Source organism: Carassius carassius, chromosome 3 (genome assembly GCF_963082965.1).
Source record: "Carassius carassius chromosome 3, fCarCar2.1, whole genome shotgun sequence".
Taxonomy (NCBI): Eukaryota; Metazoa; Chordata; class Actinopteri; order Cypriniformes; family Cyprinidae; genus Carassius; species Carassius carassius.
In genome coordinates, this window is record NC_081757.1 from 12900453 (window position 1) to 12919130 (window position 18678).

Below are 18678 nucleotides of genomic sequence, written 5' to 3' on the forward strand. Positions count from 1 at the left end.
CATCTAAGCAACATTGCATAGCTTTCATTTAATGGGTGAACTTTCTCTTTAAGGACTGTTCACCTTAACAGTCTTCTACTCTTTCATTCTCCACAAAACGAGGCTTGAGCGATTTAGTGCGGAAATAATGTTTTCAGTCAGAGTGGATTTTAATGTAGGCCATTATGACATTTGAAGCAGCCGTTGGGTAGAAATCTGTCATATGGAACTGTAATGTTTATTTAACTCAGTAAAATTTTCACTAAAAAATGTCTAATAAGAAAAGTATATTCTCATAGAAGGGTGGGTACACCATTCTTGTAAATGAATAAGATATGTGCCTTTTCTCATCTCTCAGTGATCATGCAGGATTGAGGAGACGGAATCCTGATGGTGAACCTGGTCTCAAGATCTACATGATCTTCTGGACGTGAAGGTCAACAAAAGCTGCAGAGCAGACGAGATCAAGAAAGACTGGAAGACAAGCTAAGAAGTGAACGAAGGAAGGAAGGAAGGGGTTGGTTGGACTGGCTGAAGGGGAAAACCGAAGGGCTGGATGCAAGCCTTTATTCATCCTAGAAGTTCCCAGGTTCCTCAGAGATGGCCTCCAACTTCAACGACATTGTCAAGCAGGGCTATGTCCGTATGCGGAGCAGGAAACTGGGGGTGAGTACTGCAGTAATGAATTGCTTTTAGTGCACTTGATGGGCAGCTTGGTCTTATGCTGGTTAACATGTATTGTCATTGACACTTCAGTTCCAGGATTGTCATGGTTTTGGTTTTAAAAATTTTTTTTTTAAGTTGGTCAGTTTTAGTTTAATTTTGTTAAATGAATGAAGTATATTTGTTTATTTCTAGAGTCTTCTAGTTTCGGGTTATTTCGTTTTTATATTTCTTTTCCAGTTTAGATTATTAAATTTGTTAGTAATTAATGTAGCATTTGCTAATAACTTTCACAAATAATTATTGAGAAATGTCTAGCAAGACATTTAATTAATTATGGAATTTAAGTAAAAACACTGATGTGGTATTGTGTTGTAAAATATACTCCAGTACAGGTGCATCTCAAAAAATTAAAATGTTCAAAAAATAAAAGTTCATTTATTTCAGTAACTTAACTCAAAATGTGAAACTCGTGTATTAAATAAATTCACTGCACACAGACTGAAGTAGTTTAAGTCTTTGGTTCTTTTAATTGTGATGATTTTGGCTCACATTTAACAAAAACCCACCAATTCACTATCTCAACAAATTAGAATACTTAATAAGACCAATAATAAAAAATAAAAAAACATTTTTAATGAATTGTTGGCCTTCTGGAAAGTATGTTCATTTACTGTACATGTACTCAATACTTGGTAAGGGCTCCTTTTGCTTTAATTACTGCCTCAATTCGGCGTGGCATGGAGGTAACCAGTTTGTGGCACTGCTGAGGTGGTCTGGAAGCCCAGGTTTCTTTGACAGTGGCCTTCAGCTCATCTGTATTTTTTTGGTCTCTTGTCTCTCATTTTCCTCTTGACAATAGCCCATAGATTCTCTGAGGTTCAGGTCTGGTGAGTTTGCTGGCCAATCAAGCACACCAACACCATGGTCATTTAACCAACTTTTGGTGCTTTTGACAGTGTGGGCACGTTCCAAATCCTGCTGGAAAATAAAATCAGCATCTACAAAAAGCTGGTCAGCAGAAGGAAGCATGAAGTGCTCCAAAATGTCTTGGTAAACGGTTGCAGTGACTTTAGTTTTCAAAAGACACAATGGACACCAGCAGATGATATTGCACCCCAAATCATCACAGACTTTGGAAACTTCCACACTTTTTCCTTCCACTCAACTTTCTGTTAACATGCTTGGATACAGCACTCTGTGAACCAGCTTCTTTGTTTGTGTTATCTTTGTGCGGCTTACCCTCCTTGGGAAGGGTGTCGATGATTGTCTTCTGGACAACTGTCCGATCAGCAGTCTTCCCCAGGATTGTGTAGCCTTGTGAACCAAACTGAGAGACCATTTTGAAAGCTAAGGAAACCTTTGCAGGTGTTTTGAGTTGATTAGCTGATTGACATGTCACTATTCTAATTTGTTGAGATGTTGTGAATTGGTGGGTTTTTATTAAATGTGAGCCAAGATCATCACAATTAAAAGAACCAAAAACTTAAAGGCAGGGTAGGTAAAAAATGTATAAAAAACTTTTTTTCCAAATTTGTTTAAACTTTATTTATATATCAATACATAATTAAAATGTAAGTACTCTGAAAAAGAAAGTATAAAAATCGAGTGTCTGTAGACCTCTCACGACTGTTTTAAAGACCGCTCATTATTTCCATTCACTCCACCCCCTCCCTTCTGGGCTCCTATAGATTATTTATCGTCTCTACTACGGCTCGCTGAGTAATGTTATGTTAGCTATATTATGCAGCTACGTGTGCTAATGACACATGCTTCATGAAAAAATAAACAAAAAAATATGTATGATCAAAATACAAAAAGAAAGATTTACCTGTCCAGCAGAAATAAAGCCATCAAGGAGTCACTTTTCTGCCCCTTGAGTTCCCTCAGTTCTCGCCATCGCCGGAAAGCCACGCCGATATTAACTCGCGTTTTATTTCTTTGTTTATCCAAAGACTTTTTGTTCATTGTCTTTTCTTTTACTGTTACTGTCTTCCTTTTTTTGCCTGGTTTGCCTTCACTAACTGCATAGGCCGGTACTGTGAATTTTGCTTGCTGTTTCTCTGCCATTGTTTTGGTATTCCTAGGATCCATGCCTCTTGAATTCCTCAAATCAAACGTGCGCGTGCAAGTGGGCAGGTCATGTGTGGCAAAAGGGTGGTTGCCATGGTTGCGAGAGAGTGACAGTTGCCTAAGCCAATCCTATGTTTCGTCCCGAATGGAAATAATGAGCTGTGTTTAATACAGATTAAACGGTCTAGAGTCACTCGATTTTTATACTCTTTTTATCAGAGTACTTACATTTTAATTATGCATTGATATATATAGAAAGTTTAAACAAATTTGGAAGAAAGTTGTTTATACATTTTTTACCTACCCTGCCTTTAAACTACTTCAGTCTGTGTGCACTGATTTTATTTAATACACAAGTTTCACAATTTGAGTTGAATTACTGAAATGAACTTTTCCACAACATTATTATTTATTGAGATGCCCCTGTAATCTTTGTTATATTCTATTTAATTTTTTTCCTTTTTTAGTATTTTTATTTAGTGTTATTATAGACCATATATAAAAATTTATTTTAGTTTAGTTTTTCACAGTTATATTTAATTTATTTTAAATTTCAGTTAATGAAAATATTTTCCTTTTTTTTTCTTTATTAGTTTCTGTTAATGATAATAATACTGGAGCCAAGCATTATATCAGTTTGTGTCGGATAGCATTTACTTTAACAGAGTATGATTGGCAAGATAAATGAAAGCATTGAGGTATGTAGCATCAGAACATCCAAGTATTATTCATGTTGTTTAACATTTCATCCAGATCAGACTAGACATTTTAAACAACATATATTGCCTCCATTTTGCTGGATAATTGTATGTTTTTTAAGAGATTGAGCAAATTATTCCCTTGGAAGAGCCTCGTGAAGCAGTAATGGTGCAGGACGTGGGGGGACTACATTCATACTACTAATTTAACCTCGTCTCTGGCCCAGAGACCTTATTACAGCTTTACAATCTTCCTCTGACAGGAGATTCAGTCTCACAGGCTCTGAGAGCATCTCCTCTGCTGCCCCAGTTAGTTGTACTTAAATATCCCATTGAAAAAAAATCTAATTATTTTATTTTTGTCATTATACTTGTCATTTTTCATTAGCGTGTTTGTCTTTGTTTTATTTGCATTACAATCACTTTCCATTACTTGTTTTCCTGCTCCACATATGCTTTTATGATTACCGTACAAGCATATGCTTTTAAACTATTTCACTGCTGAAATCAATCTTGATCAGCCAGCTGCATTGATGTTTCGAAATGTCTAAGAAGTTCCAATATTACCGTGTCTAGTGACTTTGTGAGTGCCTCTCAAGCTCATGCACAGGTCGATGGCTGAATTATGTAGTCAGCAGGATTGTGGTTACTGTGGCAGCAGCGGGGTTGTGACACATGGTCCCCCTGGGGAACGCAGTGCTAAATTATCTAAGAGGAGTTCATATTTTCCCATTTTCCCTTCCCTTTATTTCTCCTCTTCCTTCATTTTCTCATTTCTCTCTCTTCTTGTTCATTTTTCATTAACACATCTTGTGTCTGTACGTATGTGTACTTTTCTTTGTCTCTCTATTTTGCTCTCCTGTGCTGTGCAAACTCAAAACGGGCACCGTTCCTCTGTCATTGTTTAACAAATGGCTTCCCTAATTGTAAGTCAATTTTCTTCGTCTATTTAATATTATGCTAGTGCACATAATCCAAGCACAATATCGTAAATCCCCGCTTATGCACAGCTAATGCTATTTACATCCATGCTGCTGCCTCTGCTCTGATTTGGCAGCAGCAGTGAGTGCGTGGCGGCATTTGCATTTGTGTCAGAGCTGTGACATAGCCCTATCCTTCTCTCTCTTGATTTTTCTGGATGTAGAGGAACTAGCCTCCACAGATTGGAAGAAAGATTGTGTTCTAACTAATCCATTTTCATTGGCTAAAAGCTCCCACATTACAGCATTTTCATTGTATTATCCATCTGAGAGTTGTATTGACTGCGGGTGGTAAATATTTTGCAAGACTTTGACCACTCAGGTTTATTTAGCCATTGCTGTGTTTGTTAAAGAAGGGTTTGGTCAATGAGATCTTAGTCATATTTGACTTTGGTTGTAACTTTCTCTCAGACCTGTAGCTTAGACTGACTACATTAATGACACACATTCGATTAATCGTGCAGCCCTACTTGATACCAAGTTGGTACCACAGGAAAAAAAAATAGCTATTATACCTAAACATTTCGTATTTTATTTAACATTACAAAAACACAACAGTGGCACTTGGCCTTCAAATAATATACACACACAAGGGTGTACTGGTGCACACACATACCAGTGTTTCCCCTAGGTTTACGGCTTGACGTTTTTTGTTTTTGACTCCTTTTTAATGTTTCAATTATATTTTATTAATCAAAAGCATGTCTAATTAATTAAAATCATGAAATTGAAATATTTTAACATCAATTTATTAAAAGTTTAACAATATTACATTTATGGCCCTATTAAATGTTTTATTTTTTCCAACCTTATATTTTATTGTTACCAATTTCTGTTTCAGCATGTCTAATTATTTGAAAGCATAAAAACAAGTTTCAGTTATTCTTACAATAGCCTAATGATTTTTTTTTGCTCAGAAATTCTGTGTTGTGTATAAAAAAAATTTAAGGTATAAAACATTCATTTGAGGGCCGACTGAAACACTTCCAGGTGTATGATCTTCCTGCCCCTGTCAATTCTAGAGGAATTGCAGCCTCGCTAGTCGCTATCATCAGTACTATCGGTACTTACGCTGCTGAAGAAAAACAAGTACCGGCAGGATTTTAAATGTTTATACCGACTTTGTACCATAGTATCAGTACTCGTGACATCCTTATTTACATGTATTTTGAATAATGTTGGCAACCAAAGAATTTCGGTTACCATTGACTGCCATTTATTGGGGAAAACATATTATAACACATTTTTCTAAATATCTGTAATGTTCCAAATAAAGAAAGAAAGTCATAAAAGTCTAAAACATCATGAGGCTGAGTAAATGTGGGATTTTAATTTTTGGGTAAACTATTAGGGGTTGACTAATGTGTCTTTCAGATCCAAGGCCGTTACTGATAACCGATATTTTGAACCAATGTACCTGTCTGATGTAAAAATGAATGTTAAAATAAAAAATGACAAGGGCTCTGACAAAAACTTTCTTTAAAGGTGCATTGTGCAATTTTTAGCAGCATCTAGCAGTGAGGTTGCGAATTGCAATCAACGGCTCAGTCCCACGTCCACCCCTCCCTTTAGAGAAGCTACAGTGGCCGACACAGGTAAAGATATCGTGGGTAAAAAACAGCAGAGAGCAATGAGATTTCTTTACAAAGGTAAATCAAGTAATTATATTTACTTATTTATTCAATAAATCAATGTTATTGTGAATGTTAATGTACTTTTTCAGCATTGTGTCAGTGTTTTATTCTCAAAAACAACAACGTGACTGTACAAACATGGTGGCGACTTCCATGTAAGGGGAACCGTGGTGTATGTAGATAGAAATAGTTCAATCTAAGGTAATAAAAACATATCGCTTAATTAAGAAAGGTCTTTATACGCCTCTGAAAACATAGTTATATATTATATTGCATTTCTGTAAAAAGATTGTTGTAAATATTACACATTGCACCTTTAAATGTTTTTCAATTATTTTATCAGCAAAGAGGTTTTAAAAAATGACTGGTACTGATAACGTAATAATATTATAATGCTTAATATCGGCACCGATAATTGGTCAACCCCTAGAAGCTATCCCTTGAAGTCATATGGTATTTCAATAACAAAAATGTATTTGCAGTATTGGTGGTATGGAATTGTGGAATTTAATAACTACCATCGATAATATTAAAGTTAATGGAACTCTGCTGAAGGGCTGTGAAAATGTATATTTATAAATATTTATAGCTTTGTATAGTTTCCACAGAAATATTAAGCAGCACAGCTGTTTTCAACACTGCTAATAATCAGAAACGTTCAGCTTTGCCTTCACAGCAATAAATAGCATTTTAAAATGTATTAAAATAGTTTTATTTTAAATTGTAACAAAATATTTATTAGTCGCCATAACATGAAATTAATTGTCATATTAGGCGTAGCTCGTAGCTGTAGCTCGAACAGGAGAACGTGGTGCTATCAAGGCCAGGTCATGGGTTCAATTCCCAATTTATAAAATGTATACCTTGACTACGATGCAAGTCACTTTGGATAAAAGGATCTGTTAGAAGCCTACATGTAAATGTAATCATTGGCATGTCAGATAGAATTTAATGTTGTTGCATCAAATTATTATGGTTAATTGTACACTGTGGTGCCACCTGCTTTCTTTGTCTTCGTACATGTTGCCATCAAGCAGTTGGGCGATTCTCGTAAGAGTCTCTCCTTTCTTCACACCCTTCCTTTTTATGATCTCTTCTTCACCTCCCTCGCCAAGCTCCCTGTGCATCTCTAGGGATGCTAATTAGCCAGACTGTATGCCTCTCTATCTCTCGCTCCCTTTCTCACTGTCTATCTCTGCGGTCCACTTAGGGACCAAGAGCTCCAATCAGACTAATCAGAGTGCTGTTTAGCATTCTGCTCGGGTTCCGGCAGCCCCGTACCGCCGGCCTCGCTGCTATGCTGGAATTACCCTAATTGCTCTTCAGCCACTGCCAGCCCTTTTGAGTGGATTTGCAATGGTAAGCGGCCCAACACCAGGCATCACAATTACGAAACAACCCAAGACATTAGATTGGGAGGGTGTTGGTCGATGCAGACAATAAAGGCCAAAAATCTAATCGACATACATTGCAATACTATTTTTGTTATGCATCTCTGAGGGACAAAGCGAAGATCTAAAGCTACAGTGACGCAGTAGTTCTGTGACATAGACAGGAACTGAATTTTAGAACCGTTTCAGAAAATCCCCAACAGGTTTCAGTGGGCACAGTCAGTAAGCTGCCGTTTTAAATTTAGTCTTGCCTGAGAGGAAGTGGTTTAATTTTAGCTTTAAGCATAGCAACTGTTGTTACAATGCTGTCATTATTCCTTTGACCATCCTAGGATGCCAGACTGAGTTCTGTCAGATCTCAGGGGAAGAGCAGATGAGAGATGAACAGCTGACAAAAAATTCAGAAATGGGTTCATACCGGGGCAAACAGACTCATTACAGTCTTATTATCTTGTGTAATGTTGGCACATTCTGCTTCTGTTTTATCTACCATTTTTTTCTTCCAATAACTAAAGCTTTTCAGTGCTTCAGTTTCAACTCTGAATTTTCCTTGTGCCTTCATAAGCTGTTATTGTTTCCTTCCCTCTCTTCCTCCTTCCTCTTCTCTTATATTAAACTGCAGTAAGCACTTGAGATAAGTGTTTTTGAGTCCTCCATGCATTATTCCACCAACACATTTGCATTGACTGCTATGATGATTTATTCTCCATGGAGAGGTTTGAGGGTTACAGCATGTTTTCATAGAAAACTAAACAATATAATGGTAACTTCCCATTTTCATACAAAGTACCAATATAGTGTGAAAAGTTTGACCCTGAAACTAAATTTGCATGGTTACCATGGTTTCTGCCAAAAAAATACCATCATTACTTCAGTTATTGTTAATAATTGAGCAAAATGACATCCAAAATCGCACTGTTATTGTAGTCGTGTTAATATTCAGTAATGTGGTATGATTTAGAGAGTGATTTTATTGCTTGCATACAGCAGCTAAAAGCAATACATTTATGTCAATTACCATGGCCATTTTTTTTTTATTTGCTTTGTCAATAATAATAGATCCAAAAGAAGCCAAAGCAGAATTAGAATTACAACAAACACCATACAAACTGCATTTAAACTAAATTTTAGTCACTTATGCTCACCAAGGCTGCATTTGTTTGATCAACAATACAGTAAAAAAGCTATATTGTGAAATATAATATAAACTATACTGTTTCAATGTATAACTATAAACTACACTGTTTCAATGGAAATTATATTTATCACATACTTCTTTAGAAAGGAAGTGAAACCACGATGGATCGTATTTGGTTTGTGTTTGTGTATATGCATATGTAGCTGTGTATTAATGTTGCTCTGACAGATATACAAACAGTAAAGCAACAGTGAGAAAGGGCACATCTCACACACACACACACACACACTCTCAGTTGTTGTTCTCTGCTGATGCTGTTGCACAGTCTGTTTACAGTGGATTAGTTGAACCTCAGGGGACAATATGATGCAAACAAGGGATCAATCTTTTACCTGCTGTGAATGGAAAACCATGCAGCTAACTTTCTCCTTTTCTCCATAATACTGGTCCAAGCATTCGAGTGGCAATGACATTAAGGTCAGCTTAGATGATAACAACAAAAGCTCATCAGCTCAGTTCAGCTTTCTATCAGTCATCTCAGCAGGAAACCCGACACGCTGTAAGTTGCATGAAACTTCCAAAGGTATGATTTTATCTTTGGACTCCTTTTAGTACAAATCAGCTATTGATTGTTCATTCACAGGCAATATGGTTAAAAGCATGTGGACTCACTTGTTAAACCTCTCTGTCGTATTTGAGATGCAATGCAGGCCTGTCTGATGACTAATGCCATGTTTATGACTTTATTTTAAAACACTGTCTGACCACCAGGGAATCTGACGAGAATCTAAACACGTTGACTTTAATTCTCTCTAATGGCACGAAAAGACAAAGGAAGGTGTAAAGCTGAGCTGCCGAACCTATACATCATGCTGTTCTAAAGGGTCATAACGGTTGTTGAATAGATGATGTAGAGATAATGTTGCTCAGAACAATTTCCAGTGATGATAGAGTGTGGGACGAGCCTTGGACTGGCTGGAGCACTTACCTAAATGGACGGGGGTTACCGTGGCAACTGTAGGATTTGTCGTTGAAGGACATCAGAGGTACAAACAGAAAATAGCTTTCATGGCCGCAGGGTCAATTGAGGGAGAGAGAATGTTTACAAAAGATAAAGACCGATCACAACTGCTGTAGGTTTAATTAGAAGCTTTCCTATTGTGCAAATAGCATATTTATCCAGCAGAATGACTTGTTTTAGCTTTGGAAAGAAATGTTCTTCTAAACCAGTATTTTTCTTTTTTACCCTTTTATATTTGCAGTGAAGCGTAGGTCACTGTGCCACACACAGCACAATAAAATATAATATCCAGTCTCTCAGTGCAGAACAAGCGGACACAAAAATGTCAAATCAAAGACATAATCAAATGTTTGTTTTGGTTTAACCAGAAGAGGTATTTAAGCATGTCCTGTCACTTGCTATATTGTACTATATATTGTATTGAGATTTTATTTTTATTTATGCTATCTACTAAAAGTTTGTGGTTATTTTATTTAATGATTTTCCTTTCATTAAGGTGGCATTAAATTGATTGTGACATTAAATGCATTTATAGTGTAAGTTTGCAAAAGATTAAATAAATGCTGCATTTTTTAACTTCCTATTCATCAAAGAATAAAAAAAATGGTTTCTGCAGGAATATTAAGCAGCACAACTGTTTTTATCACTGATGATAAATGATACATGTTACTTGAGCACCAAATCAGCAGATTTCCAAAGGATCATGTGAAACTAAAGACTGCAGTGACATCTGCTTTGTCAAACACAGGAATAAATAAAAATTTTAAATACATAAAATGTAGTTCAATTATTTTAAATTGTATTATTTTAAAAAATTACGGTTTAATATTTACAGGGTTTTTTTTTATCAAATATATGCAGCCTTGGGGAATATAATAGACATTAAATATACATACATACATACATAAATGCATGCATATAAAGAACATTTTTTAAAAACTTACAAACCTTTTGAACAGTAGTGTATCTGTTTTAGTTGATATTTAATAATACAAGTTAATTTCCCATATTTTTACATTTAGATTATGTTTGCATTTATCTAACCCTCTGACATTTTATAGTTAACAACATTAATCATTTAATAACACTGGTAAATGTAATCTTAAGCAGATGGAATATCCATTTTTCATGCAGTTCACTGTTCTGATGCTTAAATCCACTTAAAAAGTTTGTACTTTAATTTTCCGTGTTTTTTTTATTTTTATTTATTTAGATCAAATAATGCTGATATTAGTAGTGTCAGCATTAATCTTCTGTTTTTTTTTCTCTGCCGTTGTAAACTGATTGGCTTATCAGTGCATTCCTATTTTATACCATGTTGTAAAGCCTAAAAGTTACTTAACAGTTATGCAATTGATTTACTCACTAAGACCAATTTCTACTTCTGGTGAGTGTTATTTTTGGAGCCTGTGTGATTATGTGCACATGTGTTTCAGATCTATCGGCGCTGCTGGCTGGTGTTTAAGAAGTCGTCCAGTAAAGGACCTCGCAGACTGGAAAAGTACCCTGATGAGAAGTCGGCCTACATCAGAGCCTGTCCTAAGGTAAACTTCTCAATGAGGTGTAATCTAAGCCCTGAAAATGTCACGGGAGAAATGAAACATTTAAGGAAAACATTCAAGTGTCACTTTAGTTCTCCAATTATACTAACAGCCACGCAGAGCACATTCATACTGCGAGAGCTGGCGGGCGAGATTACGAGACCGGTAGTGTGTAAACAGATCATTTCTTGAATAAAAGTATCCACGCACAGACTCTCACGATTAGCTCTAACTTTGCTGACTCACAGGCCTCCGCTTTCTGTGTGTTTATCGCTCTCATTTGCCTTGCTTTACTGCACTCTGCTGCTCCCACAACCCGCTATAGACCGTGAAAGATAAATTAGATGATTAAGAGAGCACAAGTGCCTTTCCAAATGATGCAAATGGAGCCTTTCTGAATAACTAGGCTCTATCACTACTTCTGAGTTGCATTGGTTTCCTTTTCCACACAGGTGACAGAGATTAGTAATGTGAAGAACATCACAAGATTGCCTCGTGACACAAAGCGGCAAGCCGTGGCCATCGTCTTAACAGATGACACCTGTCGAACCTTCACCTGTGACTCAGGTACATCATCTTTCACTAATGCTTGTTGTGCTGCCCCAGCTTTCATTCTTGATATTAGCACTTCGGACTATACAGTCTGATGATGTGCTGCTCTTGCAAACCACATGTCCTTGTGTATGTTTTCATTGAAAGAACGTGTATTCATTGACATCATTGAATCTTCCTGTTCTCACAGAGCTGGAGGCTGAAGAGTGGTTCAAGACCTTGTCTATCGAGTGCCTGGGGATGCGTCTTAATGACATCAGTCTTGGAGAACCAGACCTCCTGGCCGCTGGAGTTCAGTGTGAACACACAGGTACAGTAAGATACTAAAGCCATCTGTACTAGTGCTTACCTATGAGCTGGATTCCTGTAGCTTGTTTTATATCAAGAGTACAGCTTTAGATTTGTTGGATACTTTAATAACACGTTTGCACTTAGTTTAATCTAAACTGTAGAATATGTGCGGTTACATTTACATAAAAACAGCTGGGGTTGCCAGAAATACATTGTGAAAATATTATGACCGTGTCTCAGGAATATTGATGCCCATATTTTACAATTTACAACTGTATATTTCATAAATTAATATGATGCACTGATCTACTTGAACATCCAAAATTGCCCTTTTAACCTTAAAATGTACTGATTACCTTCATAAAATTACAGGGGTTAAACAGAAAGTCACATGATCAGTCAGAGTACATTGTAATCGGTCTATGCATAAACATGGATAAACCATGACACTAACTTATTTGGATTATTTGTGACTCTGGACCACAAAAACATGGGTATATTTGTAGCAATAGCCAACTATACGTTGTATGGGTCAAAATTATACATTTTTCTTTTCATGCCAAAAAACATGTAAATATATCAAAACTTAATATGCATTGCTAAGGACTTCATTTGGACAACTTTAAAGGCGATTATCCTCAATATTTTAAAAAAAATTTTACCTTCAGATTTCTGCCAAATATTGTCCTATCCTAACAAACCATACATCAGTGGAAAGCTTATTTATTCAGCTTTCAGATTGTATAAATCTCAATTAAATTTCAAAAAATGTACCCTTATAACCTTAAGGTTTTGTGGCTCAGGGTAACATTTATGTCAGATATAATCATCTGTGATGTCTCACACAGGGACTGTGTGCTTTCACTATTTTTCACCATAAATTATACGGTAAATGTATAATTTTCATTTACAGAAACAATGCATTTGTCAGTATTTTGCAGTAAAATTTTACAGAAAGTGATGGTAAACCATTTGGTTTTTCACCATATATCTAGACGTAACATACACTTAACCTGTTAACAGATTCTTATTGTAGCATTTGTATTTTTTCTGCATGTTTTTATAGTGTAGTGACTTAACTGTTAACCAAATACCTGTTTTTCACGATCAGTTTCTTGTGGGTTTTTTTTTTCTTACAGAGCGCTTTAACGTGTTCCTGTTGCCCTGCCCTAATCTTGACATCTATGGGGAGTGTATGATGCAGATCACGCATGAAAACATCTACCTGTGGGACATTCACAACCCACGCACCAAGCTAGTCACCTGGCCGCTTTGCTCGCTTAGACGCTATGGACGGGATGCTACACGCTTCACCTTCGAGGCTGGCAGGTAAAACATGTTTAAGATATAAGATTTTGACATGTTTATTCAATTCAGTCTGGTCATGTGTATGTAAGAGAAACATGGATGCAGAGGGAGGGAGCCATTGACCTGTGGACCTCCAAAAAGGATTTATTGAGTGGATTACAAGGAGATCAGTGGCAGATTAGGTGTTCTTATCTCCCTCACTGCTTTGATCAAATAATAAAAGAAGATTCACATCGCCAGCTGGATGCCCTTTGAGAGAGAAGATGAGAGCGTTTTAGAGAGAAGTTTGAGTCTGATGTAACACTGCCCCCTAGTGGATAATATAATATAACACACAAAGCATGTGGAGCATATGGGAGCTTTCTTTGCAGTTCAACATATATTCATCATATGTTGTTTGGTATTTTGTTAGGATGTGTGACAGTGGGGAGGGCCTGTACACTTTCCAGACACGAGAAGGAGAGCAGATCTACCAAAGGGTTCATTCTTCCACTCTAGCTATAGCTGAGCAACATAAGAGAGTCCTCATGGAAATGGAAAAAAACAGCAAGGTAACCAAAGCATGCAGTGGGTTTAAGGCCAGATTGAAAATCAAATTTAAAACAAGAAAAAGACAAAGTTTTGACACATTTAAAACGAAGACATTAAAAAAAAATGGTCTTCTCAATTTCTATCTAGGTCATTAAGGGATTATGTGACACTGGCATTGTGAAAGTAATTCCTTTGTGCAAAAGACCTTTTTTGGAACAGTCTCAAAACGATTCAACTTTTTTATGGTTATGATATACACTACAGTTCATATTTATTTATAACCTTTATTTGATGAAAAATAAATTAAAGACAGTAATACTGTGAAGTATTATTGCAATTTAAAATAACTGTTTTCTATTATAATACATTTAAAAATGTAACTTATTCCTGTGGTGGCAAAGCTGAATTTTCAGCAACCATCAGTGTCGCACGATCCTTTAAATAACATTAAACAGAAAATAGTATTTTATCACAGTTGAAGCCAGTTCATATTCTTATGGAAACAGTGCTATTTTTTTATTTTTTTACTATTTGATGAATTCAAAATGAAAAAGAATAGTGTTTATTTTAAAAAAAAATTACATGTCACTATGTAAATCTCCCCAATCTTCCATTTTTTATTAATTTAATGCATTCTTGCTCAATACAAGGTTTTTTTTTATTTTTAACACGTACTAACCCCATTAGTTTGAATGAAAATTTAATTTGTAATGACATTGTTTATGCTGAATAAAAACATCATGACTCAAGGTCTCAGTACATATATGCCCACACACCTCACACAGTGCTTATTAAAACAAAGCTTGATAGATTGCAGGGCAAATCAACTGATTATCCTACTGTCATACAACTTTCAAAACAGGAACCAAAGCCATAATTTTGTTTTATTATAACCCTAATTGAAATTTTTTCCCATCTCTCTTCTTCTATCTCTCCCCAGCTTTTATCTAAGGGTTCAGAGGGGACGTCCTACCCCTGCACCCCAACAGCAATCTTACCACGAAGTGCTTTCTGGCACCACATCACCGGATCACAGGCTGGAGTAGACACTGCCAACGCTGAGACTGAACTGTGTATAGGTGAGCTCTATGTATTTTTAAAAGCCATATTAACTGATTTTTGTTGTAGTTGCAAGTAGCACTTCCAGGAAATATTCCGATATCACAATATTGAACTCTTTATCAACAACCTTGTGACGTAGTCTTCTATGAAGCAACATAAAAGAACTGACTAAATTAATTGTTTGAAGAAAAGTGACAAACATACAGACAACACCTATTCATCAAATCCCACTTAATGCAGATGATTCAAATGTTTACATAGTTACACTTTAATTAATTGCAGTTTAAATGCACATAAGCATTCAAAGTCTGTAGTATTTGTTTTGGAAAGAACCTTCCCATTAACACCTCTCATCCTCATTCAGGTGACATCTACGGTGATACTCAGTCGGGAGTGGACACTGACCTCTTCTCGAAACACCTTCCTCCAGAACGACACTCAAATCTTCCTGTGGGCCACAGCTGCCCCCAACCCCCAACACACTACCCCACATACCCCAGCGAGTGAGCGGCATTTAGCAGCGATGAATCCTTCCAGTTTTCACCTCTTGACCTCCCTCCACACTGCACTCTGCCCTACGTTTTTCCATCAGCTCTTCTTCAGCAAGGGGAAGATCCATGCTGCCATGCTGCCTCAGTTCCCCCTGAGCCTGCCAGCGACGCTGAGGGCGCTTTCTGTGGAATGAGGGAATGCACTGTGATTGGAACAGGGCTCACAGACCTGAGAGATGCTGGAACTGGCTCAGTCGCCTTCACAGTGCAATATGGTCACTCTTGCTGGGTTTCTGTGGAAGTAGAGACTGTACACTGTAGGTTCTTCTCAATAGTTTCTCTTACTCTAACTCGAATCTCATGCACGCTCTTCAACCCTATGCATGTCCCCCAAGGTAAACGGTTTATCCACAGAGGGGTTTTTTAGACTCCTGTAGAAGCCCCAACACAAGAGTGTGTCCAACAAACCACAGCGGCCCGGAGGAAGGTCTGCCAGAGTTTCATCTTAAACAGTTCTGCTCTTCAGTAGGAGTAATCCAGAGCGTCTGGAAGACTTTGCAAGCCCAGAGGACTTTGAGGAACCAGGAGCACTTTCTGAAAGTGGCATTTCGTATGGTTATGCGTGATTGTTTCTCCTTTTCCCTTTCTTTAAAGTAACTTAAATGGACAGTTCTGATGTACAAAACTGTCTGTCCGGTCTCTGTGTCATTTAATGAAGAAAGCCATTTGGACAGAGGTGAGGGTTAGACTCGCTCATGTGCTTTGTGCTCTTGTTGATCTTTTCAGAGAGACTGATTCACCGTTTTATCTGGAAGATGTCATGAGGGTCAAGATTATGATTATACCCAGCTGAGATGGTCTAAGGAATTATTTATTTATTTATTAAAGTTTACCAACAAAGCACAAGACAAATTGCAGCGTTTCCTTTAGCAGCTCAGTAAATCTGTATGTAAAAGGGTTTATGCTAGAACTGTAAAAGAGAAAAACATCTTGAATAAGGTGGCAGGCCTCACATGAGACATGTTTCTAGTTTTGCTTGTCAACTATTTCCAGTAATTTCCATGAAATTAAGGCTATCATTATTGCTTTTATTTCTCAGGAGACATTTGTATTATGTGGCTGCATCATGTGTTCAATCTGTTCCTGTGTTTCTCAAGCTGCAACTCTCAATTTAAGACTCTATACAGTATGTTGGAGCAGTTCATGCACGTGTATAATGAGCTGGGTTGCTCATTGTAGTTTGATTTAATCTGATCGACCAGCATGGTTAAGCTGGTTAACCAGGACAGTCCTGCTGGTTAAGCATTTTTAGCTGGGCCCTAATTGTTTACCCATCACGTCCTGTACTCTCTCTACTATCCATATAAACACAAGTGTCATAAAGGCCAAAAACAAAATAAACACACTGTAATATGTCTGGCATAGAGTTAATTTGGTAGGAATCTCCGATTGAGCTACAATTCTGAAGGTTTGACTACTTGTTGCTTTATTCATTTTATACATGCATAGTCAAGCTCTTTAAAGATAAGCACCTTTCATTTAAACCTTTTTTATTTTTTTTTACCATGTCTAATTTTAAATCACTCCGTAGCCCAAATATTCCCACATAAATAAATGTACACTGCCATTCAAAAAAATAAGTATACTTTTAGCTGGGATTTATGAAATTGATCTTATGTGACAGCAAAACTAAAAATTCAGCTTTTCCATCATTAATAAATTATATTTTAGAAATTCAAAATAGAAACAGTAGTAATATTTAAACTGTTGTAATATTTCACCATATTACTCTTTTTAATGTATTATTGATCAAATAAATGCATCCTTGGTGAGGATAAGAGACTTGTTTAAAAAAAATAGTAACAGTAACACGTCTAACTGACCCCAAACTTTTGACTTTACTGGTGTATGAAGTGATCTTTTCCTCTATGTCCTGGTTTTGCAGATTGCATATTTGTTTTTATCAATTGCTTTGCAGTTCTTTTGATTAAAAATATACAGAAAAATTAAGAATTTGTATAGGCTGTTGCTAGGTAAAAAACTAATAACACACACCAGTAATACATCAAAAAATACATCCTTCCATATAATTTATTTTTCTTCCACCCCTTACTTAGGGGTTTGCAGGAGATCGAAGATCAATAGTAATTCAACATTCATGTAATCTCCCCGAAACGAGTTATATATTTGTACATAAAACAGGCTGCAAGTCCATGGAGAGATTCTGGATCTGAAACTATCACTTATTGACATTGTGCTTAACCATACAATCAGTTTAAGTTATCAGTGGATGAGGTCATGAGTGAAGAAGTGCTGAGAAGTTGTTTTACTAAACAAAGTTCAGTGCTCTGTACCTGTAAAACATGCTGTGTTGGAGGCTTTGCCAGTTCCTCATGATGTGTGAGGAATGATCATGATCATGATGTATTTCCTCCAGTTTCCATGAGTAGGAACCCTTTGCATGAGTTTTAATTGCTAAATGACGTGTGTTCTGTAGTATTTGTGGTAAAATATTTTGCAGTTGTTTTTTTTTTTTTTCAATAAAACAAAGTTTTTTATAAAATTGCATGTAATATCATTTTTATTATGATGTACACAGATCTTTTGTTTCTTCATCTTGAATTGTAAAGTCACAGATGTAATTTATATATAGAAATATTACGTTTCATACACAGCCAAGTTAACCATTTTACCAGCCACTCACCATTATTCATTCTTGTAATCCAGAGTTAATTTTATTTCATAATTTTATTTCAGGAAATTTAGCTGACTTTTACTCTTAGTACTCTCCCATATTAACTAACACGCAGAACCAATGGAGGATGGAGGAAATTAAGCATTAAGAACTCCTCTCTTTCTTTGTAATGTTGTTTCTTCATCAGTTACTGCCAACCATAGCAGCCCACAGCCTCCGAGTCAGGTAAAACACTTCCTTTGTTCTTTCTTACCTGCAAGCTCATTATTTAGTTCTTAGATGTTTTGTTTTTGTCTGTGTATTCATGCGTCTAGAGTTTTTGTTTGTTTGTTTGTTTTTATTATCTAACCTTTTTATAGTTATATACAAACAACAATCCAGATTTATAATAACCAGATTTTTTATAAAACATATTTATCTAAAAAAAATATATCTAATAAAAAAACATTTTTATTCTATTCCATTGCAGATTTTGGCAAGTAGATATTGCATTTTACAATCAGCACTGAGTTTGATTTTTGAAGCAGTATTTTTAATTCATTTGATTAAGCTATTGAAGAGAGCCATACACATTTAAAGTTTCAAGTATTTTCTACTGCTTGTTAGTAGATTACTGACAGTACAGACGGA

At 36.2% G+C, this 18678-nt stretch overlaps 1 protein-coding gene across 1 annotated transcript in view; it reads left to right on the plus strand.

Annotated features, from left to right (window-relative positions):
• The window catches only part of LOC132119658 (docking protein 4-like), a 43885-nt gene extending 27117 nt beyond the window's left edge, over positions 1–16768 (plus strand). The window contains exons 2-9 of the mRNA XM_059529816.1: positions 338–645; positions 11014–11121; positions 11571–11685; positions 11861–11980; positions 13101–13290; positions 13682–13820; positions 14741–14879; positions 15227–16768. Of these exons, the coding sequence (XP_059385799.1) occupies positions 580–645; positions 11014–11121; positions 11571–11685; positions 11861–11980; positions 13101–13290; positions 13682–13820; positions 14741–14879; positions 15227–15369 (1020 nt within the window). The 5' untranslated portion in view covers positions 338–579 and the 3' untranslated portion in view covers positions 15370–16768. The remainder of the gene's footprint in view (positions 1–337; positions 646–11013; positions 11122–11570; positions 11686–11860; positions 11981–13100; positions 13291–13681; positions 13821–14740; positions 14880–15226) is intronic.
• The last annotated feature ends 1910 nt before the right edge of the window (positions 16769–18678 follow it).